Here is a 23009-nt window from a genome sequence, read left to right on the forward strand (position 1 = left end):
TTTCCAGCACCATAAATTTTAGTTTGTTGAACAAAGAGTTCCAGAATTTCAAGTGTCATAAGAAATTTGAAGTACCGGTACTTGAAAGAGGTAAGCACATCTTTAAGTTTGTCTGCTGGAAGGGAATGAATGGATTTCTGAAGTGAAGTCATCATCAGTCCTAGGTAAGACTGTATCTTCTAGACCAGGCCTGCTTACTGATCTGCTTGTGAGAGATGGCTCATGCTCATACCTCAGTGCTGAGCAACCAGGCAGCTCGATTTCATCCTGGATTTTCCAGTGTTTGATTTTTGTTCTAGATTAATGTTGCATAGTTCTAAGGAGATGTATCACTTCACAGCAACTAATAAATACCCTTCATGGCCAATTTATTTCCTAAGACTGTTCTATTTATGAGAAATGCCAATCAAAAGAGAGCTTGCATTTCTTTTTATTGATGAGGCAGTGAACATGGGGCAACTATGTACAAAACATAATATTCCTTACAGTTGAAGCAGCCTTATGATGAATGTCATTTTTGGACAAAGTTGAAATTGACATCAACTTGTATTTTGCGATTATTTTATTCACACACCAAATGTAAAATCATTAGATGTCAATGAATACAACTTACTTTGCTTTTCACTAAATCATCAATGTCTGGTGCCACTTTCTATGCACTGCTAATTCCAAAATAATCTTTTAAGTTGAAATCTGTCATTAAGCTTCCATGGGGAGATTTTGTTCTCTACACTGTGGAAAAAGTTTCTCGCACAAATATGTACGTCCAAACATCAATTACACAAGCCTTCAAGACTTATTTTATTATGAAATTTATCACTCAGCTGCCTGTCACACTGTAGTTCTCTAAGATCTGACTGCAGCTAGCCATCCCGCAATGATGTCCAGTAAATTGCAGTTTCTAACCTTGTCATAATGCTGCTTTTGACTGATTTAAAAAGGCATTCTTTCCACTTTAAGCAACTCATCATAAAGTACATATGTCTATGTCTAAGCCTATGATGACCTTAACATATCATCATTCAACTGAAGACAACACACAGTTAGCACTTGCCCTGTGCTGCACAATGACATCTAACCATCCCATTTTACTGCAAGGGCTCACTACCCAGGCAGTGAGCAAGTGCAAGTGCTCATGCTCACCTAGTCACATCCTGAAGGCCTGCTCTAGACCATCCTCAGGATTTACTAAATCAAAAACAGCTTACTCTTCAAACGCCTCGAGTAGAAGTACACCTTTATGAAAATTGTTAACATTGTCGGAATTTCTCCATCACCACCACCACCACCACCACCACCACCACCACCACCACCACCACCACCAAGTTCAGAGAAATCATATTCACTAACCTCAATAATGACATTAGTCATTAACTGAAAGTAAAATAAAATACCTATACATCATAGAGACAAACATTCATAACTGTAATCTTAAATGCCCACTGTTACACATGTTGTTGTTGTTGTGGTCTTCAGTCCTGAGACTGGTTTGATGCAGCTCTCCATGTTACTCTATCCTGTGCAAGCTTCTTCATCTCCCAGTACCTACTGCAACCTACATCCTTCTGAATCTGCTTAGTGTATTGATCTCTTGGTCTCCCTCTACGATTTTTACCCTCCACGCTGCCCTCCAATGCTAAATTTGTGATCCCTTGATGCCTCAGGACATGTCCTACCAACCGATCCCTTCTTCTAGTCAAGTTGTGCCACAAACTTCTCTTCTCCCCAATCCTATTCAATACCTCCTCATTAGTTACGTGATCTACCCACCTTATCTTCAGCATTCTTCTGTAGCACCACATTTCGAAAGCTTCTATTCTCTTCTTGTCCAAACTGGTTATCGTCCATGTTTCACTTCCATACATGGCTACATTCCATAGAAATATTTTTAGAAACGACTTCCTGACACTTAAATCTATACTCGATGTTAACAAATTTCTCTTCTTCAGAAACGATTTCCTTGCCATTGCCAGTCTACATTTTATATCCTCTCTACTTCGACCATCATCAGTTATTTTACTCCCTAAATAGCAAAACTCCTTTACTACTTTAAGTGTCTCATTTCCTAATCTAATCCCCTCAGCATCACCAGATTTAATTTGACTACATTCCATTATCCTCGTTTTGCTTTTGTTGATATTCATCTTATATCCTCCTTTCAAGACACTGTCCATTCCGTTCAACTGCTCTTCCAAGTCCTTTGCTGTCTCTGACAGAATTACAATGTCATCGGCGAACCTCAAAGTTTTTCTTCTTCTCCATGAATTTTAATACCTACTCCGAATTTTTCTTTTGTTTCCTTTACTGCTTGCTCAATATACAGATTGAATAACATCGGGGAGAGGCTACAACCCTGTCTCACTCCTTTCCCAACCACTGCTTCCCTTTCATGCCCCTCGACTCTTATAACTGCCATCTGGTTTCTGTACAAATTGTAAATAGCCTTTCGCTCCCTGTATTTTACCCCTGCCACCTTCAGAATTTGAAAGAGAGTATTCCAGTTCACGTTGTCAAAAGCTTTCTCTAAGTCTACAAATGCTAGAAATGTAGGTTTGCCTTTCCTTAATCTTTCTTCTAAGATAAGTCGTAAGGTTAGTATTGCCTCTCGTGTTCCAACATTTCTACGGAATCCAAACTGATCTTCCCCGAGGTCCGCTTCTACCAGTTTTTCCATTCGTCTGTAAAGAATTCGCGTTAGTATTTTGCAGCTGTGACTTATTAAACTGATAGTTCGGTAATTTTCACATCTGTCAACACCTGCCTTCTTTGGGATTGGAATTATTATATTCTTCTTGAAGTCTGTGGGTATTTCGCCTGTCTCATACATCTTGCTCACCAGATGGTAGAGTTTTGTCATGACTGGCTCTCCCAAGGCCGTCAGTAGTTCCAATGGAATGTTGTCTACTCCCGGGGCCTTGTTTCGACTCAGGTCTTTCAGTGCTCTGTCAAACTCTTCACACAGTATCTTATCTCCCATTTCATCTTCATCTACATCCTCTTCCATTTCCATAATATTGTCCTCGAGTACATCACCCTTGTATAAACCCTCTATATACTCCTTCCACCTTTCTGCCTTCCCTTCTTTGCTTAGAACTGGGTTGCCATCTGAGCTCTTGATATTCATACAAGTGGTTCTCTTCTCTCCAAAGGTCTCTTTAATTTTCCTGTAGGCAGTATCTATCTTACCCCTAATGAGACAAGCCTCTACATCCTTACATTTGTCCTCTAGCCATCCCTGCTTAGCCGTTTTGCACTTTCTGTCGATCTCATTTTTGAGACGTTTGTATTCCCTTTTGCCTGCTTCATTTACTGAATTTTTGTATTTTCTCCTTTCATCAATTAAATTCAATATTTCTTCTGTTACCCAAGGATTTCTATTAGCCCTCGTCTTTTTACCTACTTGATCCTCTGCTGCCTTCACTACTTCATCCCTCAGAGCTACCCATTCTTCTTCTACTGTATTTCTTTCCCCCATTCCTGTCAATTCTTCCCTTATGCTCTCCCTGAAACTCTCTACAACCTCTGGTTCTTTCAGTTTATCCAGGTCCCATATCCTTAAATTCCCACCTTTTTGCAGTTTCTTCAGTTTCAATCTGCAGTTCATAACCAATAGATTGTGGTCAGAATCCACATCTGCCCCTGGAAATGTCTTACAATTTAAAACCTGGTTCCTAAATCTCTGTCTTACCATTATATAATCTATCTGATACCTATTAGTATCTCCAGGATTCTTCCAGGTATACAACCTTCTTTTATGATTCTTGAACCAAGTGTTAGCTATGATTAAGTTATGCTCTGTGCAAAATCCTACAAGGCGGCTTCCTCTTTCATTTCTTCCCCCCAATCCATATCCACCTACTATGTTTCCTTCTCTCCCTTTTCCTACTGACGAATTCCAGTCACCCATGACTATTAAATTTTCGTCTACCTTCACTACCTGAATAATTTCTTTTATCTCGTCATACATTTCATCAATTTCTTCATCATCTGCAGAGCTAGTTGGCATATAAACTTGTACTGCTGTAGTAGGCATGGGCTTTGTGTCTATCTTGGCCACAATAATGCGTTCACTATGCTGTTTGTAGTAGCTAACCTGCACTCCTATTTTTTTATTCATTATTAAACCTACTCCTGCATTACCCCTATTTGATTTTGTATTTATAACCCTGTAATCACCTGACCAAAAGTCTTGTTCCTCCTGCCACCGAACTTCACTAATTCCCACTATATCTAACTTTAACCCATCCATTTCCCTTTTTAAATTTTCTAACCTACCTGCCCGATTAAGGGATCTGACATTCCACGCTCCGATCCGTAGAATGCCAGTTTTCTTTCTCCTGATAACGACGTCCTCTTGAGTAGTCCCCGCCCGGAGATCCGAATGGGGGACTATTTTACCTCCGGAATATTTTACCCAAGAGGACGCCATCATCATTTAATCATACAGTAAAGCTGCATGTCCTCGGGAAAAATTACGGCTGTAGTTTCCCCTTGCTTTCAGCCGTTCGCAGTACCAGCACAGCAAGGCTGTTTTGGTTAATGTTACAAGGCCAGATCAGTCAATCATCCAGACTGTTGCCCCTGCAACTACTGAAAAGGCTGCTGCCCCTCTTCAGGAACCACATGTTTGTCTGGCCTCTCAACAGATACCCCTCCGTTGTGGTTGCACCTACGGTACGGCCATCTGTATCGCTGAGGCACGCAAGCCTCCCCACCAACGGCAAGGTCCATGGTCCATGGGGGAAGTCCACTGTCCAACATAAATACATTTCTACATTTCATATACATTTCAGTATACAGAACTAAAAGAACTGAAATAATTTCTCAACTGATTTATGCTTATAAAGAAAATATTTAAGATATACTTATTAAAGATGCATTACCCACATAAACAGAGGACCTCACATACCTTGTACAACATGATGACAATCAATTTCTGCACTGGTGCTCCTAAGGATTTACAAACACAGCCAAAGACAATATTTCTGCTGTAGTTCCAATTATTCTACACAGAATGCACTGTGTGGCTTGTACAAATTTGTAGCAGTGGGCATTAGTGAATTACCATGGTCTACATACAAGTAAAACCCATAAAAACCTGATGTTACATATATTTAACTTGTGATACTAGAAGATCAATATAATTTTCAATTTAGAGTTTTAATACAGAGGACTACCGAAAATTGTAAAAAGAGACATGATATGATGAGTCCTATTGCAATATGATCTACAAAGAAGTACACTTTGAAATGTGTTAAATGATAGAATATTCTGTGCAACATTTCCAGATTTTAGACTACTGCTCACACCTACGACCAAAAGATATACTAAAAAATTATTAAATATGAAGAGCTACAGCTTTCTATGAAAATGGTCAACAGCCCACTGCACAAGTAACCCATTCATATAGGTATCAAGTAATGTCAAGAAGGTGGCTATGTATGATATTATTTCATGTATAGCTTGTGAATTTTACACAGCATCCACCCACCAGACACTGACATGAATATGACACAGGGAAGTCCAGGGTGGAAAACACACACAAAGGGTGATTGTTTTTTAAACTCCAATTCTCTCTCTCTCTCTCTCTCTCTCTCTCTCTCTCACTCACTCTCACACACACACACACACACACACACACACACCACACTGTGTGTGTTTGTGTGTGTGTGTGTGTGTGTGTGTGTGTGTGTGTGTGTGAGAGAGAGAGAGAGAGAGAGAGAGAGAGAGAGAGAGAGAGATTTAGCTCCAAATAGGGCACTGCCCAAAAGCTCAGCAACAAGCAACGTCTTTTTGTCTAGTTTATGTGCCTCTTGCCTGCTCAATGACTCAACTGTGTGCTGAGCAGTCATCTCTGCACTTTACATTGTAGATAGTACCAGAGATTTATATGTTGCTAGTTGTAATTTGACATGTAAGTATATTGTTAATATTATCTAAAAGTTGAAACGATGTACCATTATTGCTTGAAATTAACTGTTGCACCATGGGAATGCAACAAGTGGTAGTTGAATTGTTATGTCAGAGCCAAACCTCTGAGTCAGCCAATGTTTTACATAAATTCATTGTGACAGGACACAAAATGCAATCAGTGTTGCAGCATACTGATTATGTCTACCAATCAGACTGTATGTAGAATAGTTACGTATCATTTACAGCACTCAAACAAATGTGTTTCTATGGGAAACTTTGGCTATGCATAAACATATGAGTTTTTTTGTAACTAGTGCTTGTCAATAGTACAGAAGATCACAGGCTGGATGCATCATCCTATCTTCACTATCTCATTCAACTGATAAACAGAGAACCACAGGATTTCCCACAAGAAGAGGGGATATTTCAGAACCACAATCCACAGAATATAAGTGTCTTGAAGTCCTGTCTAGATCATCTACTCAGTTTGGTTGATTGGTCTGCGACAGTTTATCCCCACACGGTATTTCACATCATACCGACTCTCTGAGTAACTGCTCAAGATTACTTCTGAATTTGAAAAGTTTTGTCCCTTTCACAACAAAAAGAAACTGGGGGTATGGTCGTTATCCCAGTGTAAAGACCAAAATTAACCCAGACTCTGGGATAGTTTAGTGTATCTAGTGGTTCCCAGAATGTTAATAGCACCAAAAATCACTTCAAGAAAGAAATGACAGTGGAAGCTTTCTGATAAGGTGATGCTAAGATTATTACCATAGCTTAGGATCAACTGTTTAGTTTGTGATTCAGCAATCCACCTTTCAAGATTCAACATCATGTCCTGACAGAAGGTTAAGATTTTCTTTGAGCATTTAGAACCTGTTAATTTTCCGAAACCAGATGTTTTTGTTTGTTTACATACGCCTCGATCTTTCTGGCTGCAGAGATCTTTAAATATGATACAGCATGTACACCAGTGTTAATAACCATTTCCTGCCTCCTGCAACCTAAGTTTTGTTTACTATTTTGTAACAAAAACAACTTAAGTTTCTTCCAGACAAATATATGACAATATGAAACATGAAAGACATGCCAATAAGAAAAATCAAACAACTGAATATCCTGGATGGGACAATAACGATACTACAAAAAAGATAGATTGCTACCCACCACAAAGGAGATGTTGAGTTGCAGACAGGCACAATGAAATGACTGCTAAACATTTAAGGTTTTGGAGGAAAAATGTCATTTTCCAGAAACAAAAAACTCACCACATTCATACAAGCACAACTCGCACACATATGGCCACTGTATCCAAGTACTGTATTCAGCTGCCGTGAATCAGGCCACAGCAGCCAGAGACAGTGGCCATGTGAGCAATTTTGCTTTTATAGATGTGATGAGTTTTCTGTTTCTGAAAAAGACAGTTTTTCTCTGAAACCTTAAAACATTAGCAGACTTTTCATTGTGCCTGTCTGTAATTCAATGCCTTCTCTATGTGGTGAGTAGCAATCTATCTTTTTCATAATACTGTTGAAAGACAGGCCAATAAATTTTTGAGTCAGCTAGATATCCACAAATTACTTTGCTTCAATATCAATGGTGTCTATTTCAATGACAATGCCCACATTAGTGAGTCACTGTTACCTGCCACTCCATGCAATCGTAATGCCACATCAGTACATAGCTTTGGTGGAAGGATGGCTAGCTGATGAGACTTTTCATTATCATCCTAGCTATGAGTCTGTTACAAGCAACACCTGAATCTTAATAATGTATATGTTATATTCAACTAACAATTTAATCTCAATGCACACCTACTTCACCAGCAGGCTCTTAATGCACAATTTTGAAACAAAACCTCCGAGTTGGGACTGAAGTAAGAGGTAGTAAGACACCATTTAACCAAAGAGCACAGACCATAAACAGTTACTTAACTTCATTTTCTATAATATGAAGCATTAATTGACTCCTAATGAGGAAACCAGCTCTGAGAATTCACTTTGGAATACTTCCACAGTGTCTGCAGGCAGCACACACTATTTGAGTTGTCAGTGTCAATACAGCCACTGAAAATATTCAACAACTTGAACATCTCTCGCAACATATTGAATTTCTTGATGATCACTACACTGCATAGCAAAAGATTTTCCAAATACATTTTAAGAGATAATTCCTGCTATTAAAGTTAAATACTGCCCCCCCCCCCCCCCAATGAACCATGGACCTTGCCGTTGGTGGGGAGGCTTGCGTGCCTCAGCGATACAGATAGCCGTACCGTAGGTACAACCACAATGGAGGGGTATCTGTTGAGAGGCCAGACAAACATGTGGTTCCCGAAGAGGGGCAGCAGCCTTTTCAGTAGTTGCAAGGGCAACAGTCTGGATGATTGACTGATCTGGCCTTGTAACAATAACCAAAACGGCCCTGCTGTGCTGGTACTGCGAACGGCTGAAAGCAAGGGGAAACTACGGCCGTAATTTTTCCCGAGGGCATGCAGCTTTACTGTATGATTAAATGATGATGGCGTCCTCTTGGGTAAAATATTCCGGAGGTAAAATAGTCCCCCATTCGGATCTCCGGGCGGGGACTACTCAAGAGGAAGTCGTTATCAGGAGAAAGAAAACTGGCGTTCTACGGATCGGAGCTTAGAATGTCAGGTCCCTTAATCGAGCAGGTAGGTTAGAAAATTTGAAAAGGGAAATGGATAGGTTAAAGTTAGATATAGTGGGAATTAGTGAAGTTCGGTGGCAGGAGGAACAAGACTTCTGGTCAGGTGACTACAGGGTTATAAACACAAAGTCAATTAGGGGTAATGCAGGAGTAGGTTTAATAATGAATAGGAAAATAGGAATGCGGGTAAGCTACTACAAACAGCATAGTGAACGCATTATTGTGGCCAAGATAGATACGAAGCCCACACCTACTACAGTAGTACAAGTTTATATGCCAACTAGCTCTGCAGATGATGAAGAAATTGAAGAAATGTATGATGAAATAAAAGAAATTATTCAGATAGTGAAGGGTGATGAAAATTTAATAGTCATCGGTGACTGGAAATCGGTAGTAGGAAAAGGGAGAGAAGGAAACATAGTAGGTGAATATGGATTGGGGCTAAGAAATGAAAGAGGAAGCCGCCTGGTAGAATTTTGCACAGAGCACAACTTAATCATAGCTAACACTTGGTTTAAGAATCATGAAAGAAGGTTGTATACATGGAAGAACCCTGGAGATACTAAAAGGTATCAGATAGATTATATAATGGTAAAACAGAGATTTAGGAACCAGGTTTTAAATTGTAAGACATTTCCAGGGGCAGATGTGGACTCTGACCACAATCTATTGGTTATGACCTGTAGATTAAAACTGAAGAAACTGCAAAAAGGTGGGAACTTAAGGATATGGGACCTGGATAAACTGACTAAACCAGAGGTTGTACAGAGTTTCAGGGAGAGCATAAGGGAACAATTGACAGGACTGGGGGAAAGAAATACAGTAGAAGAAGAATGGGTAGCTTTGAGGGATGAAGTAGTGAAGGCAGCAGAGGATCAAGTAGGTAAAAAGATGAGGGCTAGTAGAAATCCTTGGGTAACAGAAGAAATATTGAATTTAATTGATGAAAGGAGAAAATATAAAAATGCAGTAAATGAAGCAGGCAAAAAGGAATACAAACGTCTCAAAAATGAGATCGACGGGAAGTGCAAAATGGCTAAGCAGGGCTGGCTAGAGGACAAATGTAAGGATGTAGAGGCTTATCTCACTAGGGGTAAGATAGATACTGCCTACAGGAAAATTAAAGAGACCTTTGGAGATAAGAGAACCACTTGTATGAACATCAAGAGCTCAGATGGAAATCCAGTTCTAAGCAAAGAAGGGAAAGCAGAAAGGTGGAAGGAGTATATAGAGGGTCTATACAAGGGCGATGTACTTGAGGACAATATTATGGAAATGGAAGAGGATGTAGATGAAGATGAAATGGGAGATACGATACTGCGTGAAGAGTTTGACAGAGCACTGAAAGACCTGAGTCGAAACAAAGCCCCCGGAGTAGACAACATTCCATTGGAACTACTGACGGCCTTGGGAGAGCCAGTCCTGACAAAACTCTACCATCTGGTGAGCAAGATGTATGAAACAGGCGAAATACCCTCAGACTTCAAGAAGAATATAATAATTCCAATCCCAAAGAAAGCAGGTGTTGAAAGATGTGAAAATTACCGAACAATTAGTTTAATAAGCCACAGCTGCAATATACTAACACGAATTCTTTACAGACGAATGGGAAAACTGGTAGAAGCCGACCTCAGGGAAGATCAGTTTGGATTCTGTAGAAATACTGGAACACATGAGGCAATACTGACCTCACGACTTATCTTAGAAGAAAGATTAAGGAAAGGCAAACCTACGTTTCTAGCATTTGTAGACTTAGAGAAAGCTTTTGACAACATTAACTGGAATACTCTCTTTCAAATTCTAAAGGTGGCAGGGGTAAAATACAGGGAGCGAAAGGCTATTTACAATTTGTACAGAAACCAGATGGCAGTTATAAGAGTCGAGGGACATGAAAGGGAAGCAGTTGTTGGGAAGGGAGTAAGACAGGGTTGTATCCTCTCCCCGATGTTATTCAATCTGTATATTGAGCAAGCAGTAAAGGAAACAAAGGAAAAATTCGGAGTAGGTATTAAAATCCATGGAGAAGAAATAAAAACTGAGGCTCGCCGATGACATTGTAATTCTGTCAGAGACAGCAAAGGACTTGGAAGAGCAGTTGAACGGAATGGATGGTGTCTTGAAAGGAGGATATAAGATGAACATCAACAAAAGCAAAACGAGGATAATGGAATGTAGTCAAATTAAGTCGGATGATGCTGAGGGAATTAGATTAGGAAATGAGACACTTAAAGTAGTAAAGGAGTTTTGCTATTTGGGGAGCAAAATAACTGATGATGGTCGAAGTAGAGAGGATATAAAATGTAGACTGGCAATGGCAAGGAAAGCGTTTCTGAAGAAGAGAAATTTGTTAACATCGAGTATAGATTTGAGTGTCAGGAAGTCATTTCTGAAAGTATTTGTATGGAGTGTAGCCATGTATGGAAGTGAAACATGGATGATAAATAGTTTGGACAAGAAGAGAATAGAAGCTTTCGAAATGTGGCGCTACAGAAGAATGCAGAAGATTAGATGGGTAGATCACATAACTAATGAGGAAGTATTGAATAGGATTGGGGAGAAGAGAAGTTTGTGGCACAGCTTGACCAGAAGAAGGGATCAGTTGGTAGGACATGTTCTGAGGCATCAAGGGATCTCAAATTTAGTATTAGAGGGCAGTGTGGAGGGTAAAAATCGTAGAGGGAGACCAAGAGATGAATACACTAGGCAGATTCAGAAGGATGTAGGTTTCAGTAGGTACTGGGAGATGAAGAAGCTTGCACAGGATAGAGTAGCATGGAGAGCTGCATCAAACCAGTCTCAGGACTGAAGACCACAACAACAACAAGAAGTCTAATGAACATTCAGACAGGCTATATACTTTTTTTTTAATCTATATAATATCTAAATACAAATGTTATATAAAGGAGAAACATTTTAACCGAGTACCTCATGAAGAACTTGACTGATTTACTTCAAGTTTTATCACATTACTCTAAAAATGTTTGGACAAATATATATATTTTGAGAAGTTCTTGGCAGATTTAATACAAATTTTAAAAGATACTCTACTGAATATTCAGATGGACATAGGCTATGTATCTTTGAACAACAATATACAGCTCGAACAGTCCATGGGTATACTGCCGGTTCATCGTCAGGTGCACTGGCGAACTGAGCTCCTGAGGGCGGGCGGCCGATTTAAATCCCCTCCCCCCGCAGGCTGCTCTCTCCACCATCCGCGCCTGCGTCCGTGCACCGGCAGTTGCGAAGACATGGGTGTCGTGGGTGTCGGAAACAGTCGTAGCATCGATGTGCTTGCTACGTCTGCCCTGGTGACCAGTTCGTACTTCTTGCTGAGAGTCTTCTTAATTACATTCAATGTCGGGTCCCAAGCCTTGCTGAGATTGTAACCGCAATCAGGGAAGATCTTATCAACCGAGGTTGCGGCTACAATCTCAGCAAGGCTTGGGACCCGGCATTGAATGTAATTAAGAAGACTCTCAGCAAGAAGTACGAACTGGCGACCAGGGCGGCCGTAGCAAGCACATCGATGCCACAACAGTTTCCGACGCCCACATCTTCGTGACCGCCGGCATGCGGGCACGGCCCGTGGGGGGAGGGGATTTAAATCGGCCGCCCACCCTCAGGAGCTCATTTCGTCAGTGCACCTGACGATAGCGACATGTCTGATCGCTGAAATATTCTGCCTGTTGGACACTATGACCCGGCAGTATACCCATGGACTGTTTGGGCAACAATTACATTGGGAGAAACAGGAGAATCACAACAATATACAGGTTTTCTATTAAATCCAACTGCAAGAAATAAAATTCTCTGCTGTAAAAATGTGCAATTTTGTTTCCTCCATCACAGGCAGTTTTAAATACGATAGTGGGGCATTTAAACTATTAGACAAATTGCTTCTCCCATGTATATTCTTTCTGATTATGTATATTTTTTAAACATAAATTGTACACACAACAATGTGTTGCTTCGATTTCTTCCTCACAGATGGTTTTCACAGAAAACAGAAAAGTTGTATTTCTTGCTTGCCAGCTTATGATTCAAATACTACTACAGAATGTGAATTTGCAACAACAATAAACAAGGCAATGGGAGCCAGGTGGCAGAGAAATGGACAGAAGGATAGGAGGAAATGGAAAGAGTGGAAAGGAGGAGGTGCCTAGACAGAGGGGGAAGGAGATAGAGAGAGATGGGTGGGGAGATGGGAGACAATGGACAGAGAGAGGAAGGGGAGGCAATGGGCAGAGATGGGGAAGAAGGAGATTAGGGTGTATATATAAAATCCCATACATATTAGAAAAATGTCCTTTTTTCATTTAACCAGACTGAGCCCCAGCATTGCATGTCTGGGTACAGCTAGTTTTATTTATAAACAGAGCTGTAAGACTTTCTTATAAACAAAAACAACTAAATACATCAGCACAAATATTTGATGTAATAACAGAGCACATCACAGATGATGCAGCTGTTTCCAAAAAAATAATTTAATTATGTCCAGCTTACTTTGCTTCAATATTGACAGAGTCCAGATCATTGACAATGCCAGCATTAGTGAGCCACCGTTCCATGCCATTCCATGCAATCATAATGCCATTGTCTGTACACAGCTTTGGTGGGGGGATGGCTAGTTGATAAGACTTCTCATTGCAAACCACTTTTAACATTTTACCTATGAATCTGTTACAAGCAACACCTCCAGACACAACCTATAACAATAGACCATACAACATGATGAAAGTTCACCAGAAGAAAAAAGAAATTAATATTCATCTACATGATTACTGATTTTTCTGGCATTTATATTACTGATGATAAGCTCCTTAGTCTCTAACCATATGGCTACATTAAAATTCTGTAGCATCATTCAACAGAAGGTGATGGAATTTCAATGTTGGCCCTTATCTGTAAACCCAAAAGCTTTTCAATAGAAAATATTCATCTTATATGGGAACTCAGATGACATCGACAATCAACAAATAGAGCACACAGGAATGAACTTTTATTCTGTTAATTAACTGCTTAGTTGCAAACAGTGAAGAATGAAAAGCACCCCTATTACCCATCAATCAGCAAAATAAATACGAGTGCTTATGACATTACAAACTACAGCAAGGGGAAAGGCTGAACATAAAATCAAAAATATTTAAGAGAGGGGGCCGGCCGGTGTGGCCGAGCGGTTCTAGACGCTTCAGTCTGGAACCGCGCGACCGCTATGGTCGCAGATTCGAATCCTGCCTAGGGCATGGATGTGTGTGATGTCCTTAGGTTAGTTAGGTTTAAGTAGTTCTAAGTTCTAGGGGCCTGATGACCTCAGACATTAAGTCCCATAGTGCTCAGAGCCATTTGAACCATTTAAGAGAGGGCGAAAAAGACAAATAATCATGTTTGGATTACAGCGATACTGATGTTATACACTACCTACCATTTTTAATTGCTTTTCCCTCCTTAACAAACTGTATACTACTACTTTCCTGCTTAGACAGACCATCACTTCACATCACACTAGATTCTACTTTTAGCTCTAATCATCCACTTCTCATTATCCCTGACAAATTTATTCTTACATTGAATAACTTAATTTTAAACCTTTTGAGAAATTTCCATCCACTTTCTCTCACAATATTTTTGTGTACCCCGGGCACAAAGCAGGACCCCTGCATCTACTGACATCAGAGAGACATTGGATTTTGATTATTATCAGTTTTGAGGCAGAGTGTTTTAAAAGAAGTTACAGAGACAGACAACTGCTACAAATTGGATATGAAATTACTACGAGGTAACCTTAACTGAATTCAACAGAACATCAGGAGATTCATAAGTAAGGTAGATGAGCTTATTGTTTGTTTTGAACACTTGCAAAGATTTGTGGTGCAGCTGTCTGAACACTATGTAATCATAGAAATAGAGAATTTAACTGTAAGTGGTTATATATTAGCATACATTCTTCATGTAGAGTAAATAATGAAAAGGATGGAATTCCATACACTGGGTGTCTCTCCTAAGAGTCATCATGGGCATTTTCTCCATTTGTTTGACAGACAGCTGCAATTTAGTTTTTTGTGGTGCAGATGTATTCAGCTCAAATAAATACTGATCATCAGATGTTTTATGTGATGTCCAGAGTGAATGAAAGACACTGGTTTGTTTCTCATTACAAACAAAATGGTTTTTAGAAGTGGAATTTTAAGTGCTCATTTGACAGAGCAGTCCAAAATTATTCTAGTGCAATATCCAGTTTAACAATATCTGTTAACAGAGACAGAAAAACATGAAGACTTATGAGAGCTCCAGAAACGGATGATAGACAGAGAGAGAGAGAGAGAGAGAGAGAGAGAGAGAGAGAGAGAGAGAGAGACTAAGTAACAAATAATCTGTACTACAAAAATGGCAGAGATAGCATGGTTATAAACTGGTAATTTTTACACTTTCTATCTTTCTATAAACAGATCAATAAATAAATGCAAAGTATATATAAGAAGAGCTTAGAATTTATCTTACCAGAGTTCGATTATTGAGTGGTAACAAGTCATTTTGCTCCACAAATTCCATAGATCTTTGCACCCTTCTGCAGAGATGAAGGGCAATTGCAAATTGAAAGCTGGCACACAAATCAAATACAGACGGGATTAATTGATCCCCCTCAGTACCTACACAAAAGAATGCATCTATTATGGCATAATTTTATAATGCTGAAGGGGATGAGTTCAAAAAAATTATAATAGCATCATATACATGAGGCACAAGATAGATAAAAAGAGGACTGGTATGAGTTAATTCAAAAGAAATCACATAGCTGAATTAACAGAATTCATACATCCATTTCATGCAAAAAAAACTGTGCTGCCCCTCACTCCCCCTCCCCTTCCCCCTCCCCCTCCCCACACCCCACCCTACACACACACACACACACACACACACACACACACACACATTCCTTTAAAATGATGGAGCTCTACTGCACTTGTCTGTGGTTGCCAGGAATAATAATCTTTATACTACACATTCTGGTAAGTGGATAGAAAGGGAAATAGCTAAACATAATCACCTTTAACCGTTCATCACCTATGTTTGCCAATCAATTACATGGGATTTGTTGCAATATGCCAGACTATCCTTAAAATATCATTCTGAGTAGGTGCTTCACTAAGCGAAGAAACACAATGTAAATTGTTACATGGATTAATAAAGGAATCAATCAATTTCGTGTCACAAATTTCTTCACCACAGATCATAATATTCTTGGTGTAGTCCAGACTTGCTTCATAACCTATAATATGATACAAATGTCTCATTCTAGGGCCAAATGAACAAACCAGTCTTTTAAGACTAGTATGTAACCTTGCATATACAAAGTAATATGTGATAAAAAAAAAAAAAAAAAGCATATGGTACCTATGTAGGATCCAAATCCCTTTATGCTAAAGCTCTATCCACTAAAGTATCTCTGACAAGGAAAACAAATGTATCTGTATCACCTCATTCACACATTACGTGGATCCCTCTCTTCTTTCCAACGTTCCCTAATGTATCCTCCTTTCCTCCCTCAAAAAGAAACTAATAGTTTCAAAAGCTAGGCAGCACTTAAATCTTCTATCTATCATTAAGGCAAATGTTTGTCTTAACTTCAAATATCTGGCACCTGACAGCAATAGATGTCTCCTCATACCTAATGCCGTAACAAGAGAAACTGAAAATTCAGATTCTTTATTTGCCATTGACCACATGCAGTGAAATAGGCTTTATAATGATGTCAAGATACATAAGAAGATACTATATTAGTTAGTGTTTACATTACAAGTACAAATTATTTATGCTGCATTAATCAATTGTACAGTATTGCAATCACAGAATTAAAACTCAATTTCTATATTACAAGCATCCAAGAATTCTGTAAGACTGTAATATGGATTGTCCATTAACCATTTGTGCAGTTTACTTTTAAAATTATTGAAAGGTGTATTGAATGCAGTATGTGGTAATTTGTCAAATAATTTCAAACAGTTCACTTTGTGAGAGTTTCCTGTTTTTGTCAGCCTATGTCTAGGAATGTCAATACTCTGTTTTTGGTGTCATGAGAGTGTGTGTTCTCTATGGTGTTAAATTTTGTTCTGTTCTTTTTAGCATATATCAGTGATGCATAAATATAAGGATTTATTGCTGTCATTATTTTCATTTTGATGAATAAGGGATGGCAGTGTTCCCCTGGACCAACCTTGCACATTATTCATAGCACCTTTTTCTGCATCATTGATACATCACTGACATGACATGAGTGGCCCCATAGAAACAGCCCATAAGATATAGGAGACTGAAAAAGTGCAAAGTAAGCTGTTCTGAAATATTTGTTACTCACTAGATCAGACAGTTTCCAGATGAGATTGGACACCCTTGATAACTTTTTGCAGACCTGGTTGATATGGGGTTGCCAGTTAAGTTTGGAATAAATGTGTATTCCAAGTGGTTTTACGGATTTTGATTCTACCTCATTAGCCAGTCCCAACTGTAGTTGCCGAGTTTTCTCTGTATTCGTAGGTATCGTGTCACCAATATCACATTTAGTGTCCCTCACTATTTGTTCTATTGAATAGAGGAAATTAGTATGTAATGTTACAATAAAACTATAATAAAATTTATGCTTCTAATTGTAACTGCAATAATCCAGCAACACATTTCAGGAGCCTTAATATTTAATTTCAAAATAATAATATTTGTACATACCATTCTCAGCTTCCTCATGCAGAATGTGCCTGGTAACAACATTTTTGAGACCAGCAAAACTAAAATCACAATTCCTATAGTCACTCATTGGACTGGGAAAGGCAAATGCAAGCAGATTGCCTCTTTCAGATGCTTTCTCTATAGCCTGACCTCCTGAGAGCTTTGAAAATTCAGGAATATTTTGTAACTTTAAACGTCTTGCTGTCTGAAACAGTATGAATAAACTGAAATAAGCATGAGTTGTTCCAGAATTTATTACAAGATACAATATACACTAGGAACACAGTACTTGTCATGAATATATTGGACCAACAATAACCACAGTATCTTACCACCACTAGACATTCAAAAATCTAATAAATCTTTCCTTCGAGAACCCTGTCCCCTACATCACTGACAATTCAAATAAGCAGCACATTCCATTCTCTTTCTGTCTCACTTCGCTATAACATATAAACTGAGTGGTCAAAGTCACAGAAACAACTGTACAATTCAAAGATATGTCAATTATGATGACCAAATGTTGCGGCTAGATGTACCGTATAGTGTGACTCTAGACAGACTATCTGAGGAGTCAGTTACAGACGGATGTGTAGTGAAAATAGTAGCACATTACAAGTTAATTTACTTTGTATGAGGAATGACAATCAATGCAAGACCATTTGAGATTACACAAGGACTCAAATTTCCTAAGTCAACGGGGGCTAGGGAGGATTTTCAATTTTGCAGAGACAATGTTTCAAAATGAGAAAAATGGCAGATGTTTTACTAACATACGTCATGTCACTGGCACAAAGCCATATGTGGTAACTGACCACACAGTGTGAGACAAATCACTGCCATTTTAACGTGTGATGGTAGAAATACATTTCTGTCAATACTGCATGGAAACAAATGTTCCTCAAAGGCTTCAGCAGGTGACAACCAACATCACATCCTGTGCCTTCCCATGTCTCTACATGATGCAATCTGGCAACATTTCTCATCTTTCTGCATCTACATCTACATCTACATGATTACTTTGCAAATCACAATTAAGTGCCTGGCAGAGGGTTCATTGAAACATCTTCGAGCTAATTCTCAACCATTCCACACTTAAATCTTTCCATGCAAGCTCTGATTTCCCTTATTTTATTTTGATTATCATTTCTCCATACAGAGGGGGATGCCAACAAAATATTTTCACACTCTGAGGAGAAAGTTGGTGATTGAAATTTCATGAGAAGGTCCTGCCACAGAAAAAAACACTTTTGTTTTAATGACTGCCACAGCAATTCGTGTCTCACATCCATGGCACTCTCTCTCCTATTTTGCAATAATACAAAATGAGCTGCCCTTTGTTGAACTTTTTCAATTTCCTCCACCAACACTATTGGATGCGGATCCCACACCACACAACATTAGAGGGCGGACAAGCATAGTGTAAGCAGTCTCTTCAGTAGTCCTGTTAAGTTTTCTAAGTATACTGCCAATTAATCACAGTCTTGCTTTCCCCCCAACATTATCTATTTGTCTATATGCAGGCTGAAGTGATGGATAAAAATTTATACCTTGGACAGGATTTGAACCTGGGTCTCCTGCTCGCTAAGCAGATCGGCTAACAACTATGCCACTCTGGCCCCGTAGCTTTGAACAACTGCATGGACTAACTACCCTTGCACACCTCCCTCCTCAATCCAAATTCCCATTCATGCCTCAGCCCATTTAATATTCCCCCTGAACTCAAAAAGCAATGCAAAAGCTTTCCATCCAATTGGAACAGCACCTCAGCATTGAACAAAACAGGGGAGCCTGCCTGAAAGTCAGGTATATGTGCTTTAATAAAATGAAATTGTATATTTCCAGAGACATCTTCAGGTCTCAAACATCTATGATACATGCAGGTGGAAGCAATGAATGAAAATTTGCACCAAGCCCAGAAGGTGTGCTTGGGTAGTCCATGCACTTGTGCAAAGCCACTGTGCCAGGTAGCATAGTGGTTAGCACAGCTGCTTAGTTAGCAGGAGACCTGGGTTTGAATTCTGGTATTGTACACATTTTCATTTGCCACTTCAGTCTGCTTATGTAAATCATAGATGTTTGAGACCTGAAAAGGTATTTAGTTGAGTTTGCAGCCTTTAGATTTGTGTGATTTACTGTATGAATGAAATTTAGTTACTTCCGTTTAGTAAGCTTGCGGATCACTTCACACTTTTCATCATTTAGAGTTAGTTGGCACTTTTCGCACCATACAGATACCTTCCCAATCATTTGACTATTCATTTTCATCATCTGATGACTTTACAAGACAGTAAATGACAGCATCATCTGCAAACAATCTAAGAGAGCTGCTCATATTGTCTCCTAAATCATTTACATAGATCACAAGCAGCAGAGGACCTATAACACTTCCTTTGGGAACACCAGATTTTGCTTCTGTTTTACTTGGTGACTTTCCATCAGTTACTGCAAAATGTGGCCCTTCTTATAGGAATCATGACTCCAGGCACACAACTGAGACAGTACTGTGTACACACACAATTTGATTAGAAGTCATTTGTGACGAATGGTGCCAAGAGCTTTTAGGAAATCTAAAAACATGAAATCAGTTTGACACCCCCTATCAAAAAGACTTTTTACTTTGTGAGAATGAAGAGCTAGTTGTGTTTCACAAGAATGATATTTTCGAATCCATGGTGGCTATTTTTCAATAAATCATTTTCTTCAAGGTAATTCATAATGCTCGAACTCAGTATATGTTCCAAAATCCTAATGAATATATCTAAAAACAAAGATTCTGTAACTTACCAAATGAAAGCGTTGGTACATTGATAGAGACGAAAAACACACAAACACACACACATATTTCAAGCTTTCGCAACCCACGGTTGCTTCATCAGGAAAGAGGGAAGGAGAGGGAAAGACGAAAGGATGTGGGTTTTAAGGGAGAGGGTAAGGAGTCATTCCAGTCCCGGGAGTGGAAAGACTTATCTTGGGGGGAAAAAGGGACAGGTATACACTCGCACACACACACACACATATCCATCCGCACGTATACAGACACAAGCCCTTTCTGCTAAAAGAAAATCAATTGACATATCTCTGCTTGGAACATGCATCCATTACATATGGCATTTTAAATGCTATGTATAGCACCATCAGCTTTCAGAACTTCATGAAACTATAGAGACTGTAGCAGGAATACTCCATGATGTTCCACAACAATTTCTGCATTGGCCAAGAAAAAAATTGTGTTGCATTACTTATTGAATGCCCCTTGTACATTCATAATAACTTAAAGAAGGAATGCATTTTTGTGCACCATTCTTCTATCATTTGTTGTCATATGACTTTTAGTGTAACGTAATACTTTTGGCAACCAGGGTAAATGTCAATAAAGTTTGTCACTTTGTCCAAATTTGTCCTTACATCTGACAGTTTAAACATTAATCTGTTACCTATATATTCACTGATATCATTAATGATGAAATGGTACAGTATTTGCCACATCTGTACTGTCTTCCCCACATACTCTTCTGTAAGAAATTTTGTTGTGATTACAGAATATGAACAGCCACTTGTTTGGCCTAATGTATCCGCAAATCTTTTGGCTACAGCCTATAGTTCAGCTCTTTTCACAGGAACTGTTTGTTAACCAGTTGTCCATTTTTGTTTTCCAGCAAGTTTGTCTTTTTTTAGCACAAAGTCTGATTGTTTATAGTGATTCTTTTTAGTGTCTTAAAAAGTTGACTTGGCAATACCAAACTCTGTCATAATACTCTGGGTAGAAGCAGCATCTTGGGTTTCATCAAGCACTCTCATTTATCTTCTAAATTTGCTCCTAACACTTACTTGGTAACTGTATTGTGCTTTATGACACATTAATACTTTTTTAAAGTGATCACAGACATGGAAATTGTTCAAGCTTTCACCTTATTGCAAGCCTGTAACCAACAATGGCACATACATTATTTATTTTCAGCTAAGGATGAAGAAAATGGAAATGGAAGGGATTTGTTCAATATTTTATTTTAAATGTACTTGGCATGAATGATGTCAGGCGCATTAAGTTGGACTTTCACTTTGGATTAAAAAACGGCGGTAGGATGGTCCCAATGGACCACTTGTGGCCTGAAGACGGAGTGCCTATCATCTTATCAGACATTTCTCCTACACATAATGACCCTCAGTGTTCTCTTTCCATTTATGAGCTCTCTCCTTTGGGTTTAACAGTGGAACTCCTCTTGCATTCTTAATGTTGAGGTCTTTCCTTATAATATTACCAAAGGTTGTTTTGACTTTTCTGTCATGAGCATTTGCCAGTTTTCGGGGTGCACTCAGCCTCGTGATGCGAGTTGAGGAGCTACTCGACAGAATAGTGGTGGCTCTGGTCAAAGAAACCAAAAAGTGAGATAACTACTGAGCAACCAGTTTTAACAGCTCATGCATCCTTGTTGCTGACAAGAATAATATACAGAAGAATGAAAAATATATATATATATATATATATATATATATATATATATATATATATATATATATGGAAGATCTGCTAGATGATGATCAGTTTGGCATCAGGAAGGGTAAATGCAACAGAAATGCTAAGGCAATATGATGTGCTAGATAATGACAACACATTCATATGATTTGTAGCTCTTGAAAAGCGTTCACCAATTTAAAATAGTATAACATGCTTGAAATCCTCTGGTAAATAAGTGTAAGCTATGGGGAAAGATGTGTATTGTACAATATGTCAAGAGATAACAAAAGGAGTGACAGGGGAGCCTTGTGCTGCAATTGGGAAAGAACAGGGACTGCAGGGCCGAGCGACTCAATGTGGTGTACTGTCAAGCATTGCTGAAGCTCTGCTAGGAAATACCAGAGAGAACTGTAGTGGTGAGATTCATCTTTTTCACACACCATTTGGGGCAGAGTGCTTACAAAGTTGAATGTGCTGGAAGTGTGGTGGCACGTAAAGTAGCAGGTCAATCATCCACCTGTTTGGGCAATTCCTGTGTGTGTCAGGTGCCTGCAAGCCAAATTCTTAAAACATAATACGAAAGGACATTGTCTCTTTATATAGGCACATTCTTGTCACATGCTTTCAAACACAAAGAGTTTGGAAAGCAGCAGACCCTATCAGTTACCAGTGTGGTCCAGTTGTGCCTAAGGCTGACAGCAACTATTAGACACAACAGGTTGGCCAGGCACCTCCAAAGCATGTGCTTTTAAAAAGGTTTTCAGTGGGACACAGTGTCCTCAAACTCTCAGTATAGACACATAATTTTGCCACCTAAGGGTGGGGAACTAGCAGCGTGTATTAAGTCTCCTGAAATGTTGCATGTGTTTGTTAAACACTGCATAAGGTATGAGCACCAGAGGTAGAATGTCTTGCGATGCTTTCAAAAGAACTACAGCTCTGCCTGAGATTGACCAACCCCATAATTAATATAGGAACACAAATCATTAGACTGGCTGTCCCTGCCTCCTTTTTTTAATCAACTGTCTTTCCAAATCAGAACATGATTAGCAATGTCTATCAGCGAAATATGGAGAATACTTGTGTACTTAATTCAATAAAAGAAATAATTCCTGATCACATGATAAGTCAAGATAATTTAAGTTTTATGAGAGAGAGAAATTTCAAGAGTGTGAAATTTCCCAGCCCTTATATCTTCAAAAGCATGCCCTTCAGGTAAAAATGGGAACCTTCTTCATGGATC

General features: G+C 39.0%; 1 protein-coding gene across 3 annotated transcripts in view; it reads right to left on the bottom strand.

Moving 5' to 3' along the window:
• Positions 1-23009, bottom strand: part of LOC126236572 (tRNA N6-adenosine threonylcarbamoyltransferase, mitochondrial) — a 131822-nt gene that overhangs the window by 21445 nt on the left and 87368 nt on the right. For 2 of the 3 annotated variants that reach the window (XM_049945982.1, XM_049945981.1), the window contains 3 exons: positions 17308-17512; positions 15088-15236; positions 13093-13295 (listed from right to left, as the gene is read on the bottom strand). In XM_049945982.1, the coding sequence (XP_049801939.1) occupies positions 13093-13295; positions 15088-15236; positions 17308-17512 (557 nt within the window). Of the gene's footprint in view, positions 1-13092; positions 13296-15087; positions 15237-16942; positions 17167-17307; positions 17513-23009 lie in introns of those variants that run through there. The other variant, XM_049945983.1, reaches the window with a different exon arrangement.

This window comes from Schistocerca nitens, chromosome 2, assembly GCF_023898315.1.
Source record: "Schistocerca nitens isolate TAMUIC-IGC-003100 chromosome 2, iqSchNite1.1, whole genome shotgun sequence".
In the NCBI taxonomy this organism is placed as follows: Eukaryota; Metazoa; Arthropoda; class Insecta; order Orthoptera; family Acrididae; genus Schistocerca; species Schistocerca nitens.